We start from the raw sequence: 1,598 nt of genomic DNA, 5'->3' as shown, positions 1-1,598 counted from the left end.
TTTTTTTTTTTTTTTTTTTAAGAGACAAGGTCTCTGTCACCCAGGCTAGAATACAGTGGCATGATCATGGCTCACTGCAACCTCAAACTCCTCGACTCAAGCCATCCTCCCCTCTCAGCCTCCCAAGTAGCATGCCACTACACCCAGATAATTCTTTTTTTTTTTTTTTGAGATGGAGTCTCGCTGTGTCACCCAGGCTGGAGTGCAGTGGTGCAACTTCGGCTCACTGCAACCTCCGCTTCCCGAATTCAAGCAGTTCTCTGCTTCAGTCTCCCGAGTAGCTGGGGTTACAGGTGTGTACCACCAAGCATGGCTAATTTTTGTATTTTTGGTAGAGACAGGGTTTCACCATGTTGGCCAGGCTGGTCTTGAACTCCTGACCTCGTGATCCACCCACCTCAGCCTTCCAAAATGCTGAGATTCCAAGCGTGAGCCACCGAGCCTGGCCAGAAAAGCACATTCTATCCAAAGCAAACAGCAAGTGCAAATGCTCTGAGGCGGGAGTGAGCCCTGCGGGTTTGAGGAATCCAGAGGAGGTAGGGGTGGCTACAGCAGAGTGAGCAAGAGGTGAGGGGTGGGAGATGAGGCTGGAGAGGTAACAGGGCACAGCCCATGGGCCAATATAAGGACTCTGGATTATGCTTGCAATGAGGCGGGAGCCCTGGGAGGGTTTGGGGGAGAGGAAAGAGAATCTGACATCTAGGAGGTAAAAAGATCCCTGTGATGGCCAGGCGTGGTGGCTCACGCCTGTAATCCCCGCACTCTGGGAGGCCAAGGAGGGCAGACCACCTGAGGTTGGGAGTTCGAGACCAGCCTGACCAACATGGAGATAGCACGTCTCCACTAAAATTACAAAATTAGCTGTGTGTGGTGGCACATGCCTGTAATCCCAGCTACTAGGGAGGCTGAGGCAGGAGAATCGCTTGAACCCGAGAGGCAGAGGTTGCGGTAAGCCAAGATCCCGCCATGCGCACTCCAGCCTGGGGAGCAAGAGTGAAACTCTGTCTCAAAAAAGGAAAAAAAGATCCCTGTGACACTGTGAGCGGAGTAGAGTGGGAAGATGAGAGGGATGACAAATGTCCAGGAAAGGTAAGGTGGGGGCTTGGGAAAAGGTGGAGGTAGCCCACTACCCTCCCCAACTCCTGCTCCTTACCTGTTCTTTGGCCCTGCTCAGCTCCAGGTCAAGTGCCTGGGCCAGCTCCAGCAGCAGGGCACAGGGCACAGCCGAGTCCGTGGCCCCTACAAACGGGGTCGATCCGGGTGGGAAGAGCTTCGAGTCATAATGGCAGGCAAGGGTGAGGTGACGGGCAGCCCCCGGGTCCAGCGTGGCCACCACATTGCCAAAGTCCACTGGCCCCAGGGGCGTCGAGGCTGTGAAGGGATCCAGCTCCACGTGCCAACCTGCTGTCAGGGACCGCAGCGTGGCCTCCAGGAACTAGCGGCAAGAGAGAGGTGGGAGGGTGGACGGGGACTGGGGAGGAGGTGAGGAGAAGGGCCACATGACCTGAGCCATGTAGAGCAGATGGGTTGACTCTAAAGTCCCACTCTGATTTAATGGATTTCTTTCTTTTTTATCTTTTTCTTTTTTTTTTTTTTTT

General features: G+C 54.2%; 1 protein-coding gene across 2 annotated transcripts in view; it reads right to left on the bottom strand.

The window, feature by feature from the left end:
- The window catches only part of QPCTL (glutaminyl-peptide cyclotransferase-like), a 13,270-nt gene that overhangs the window by 8,412 nt on the left and 3,260 nt on the right, over positions 1-1,598 (bottom strand). The window contains exon 3 of one of the 2 annotated variants that reach the window (XM_011975115.1): positions 1,154-1,435. The exons of the other annotated variant lie outside the window; for it this stretch is intronic. Coding sequence (XP_011830505.1) covers positions 1,154-1,435 — 282 coding nt within the window. The remainder of the gene's footprint in view (positions 1-1,153; positions 1,436-1,598) is intronic. 2 annotated transcript variants of the gene reach the window in all.

Source organism: Mandrillus leucophaeus, unplaced genomic scaffold, assembly GCF_000951045.1.
Source record: "Mandrillus leucophaeus isolate KB7577 unplaced genomic scaffold, Mleu.le_1.0 Scaffold151, whole genome shotgun sequence".
Classification (NCBI taxonomy): Eukaryota; Metazoa; Chordata; class Mammalia; order Primates; family Cercopithecidae; genus Mandrillus; species Mandrillus leucophaeus.
Note: the sequence above shows the minus strand (reverse complement) of the source record. Positions and strands in the feature narration are given on the sequence as shown.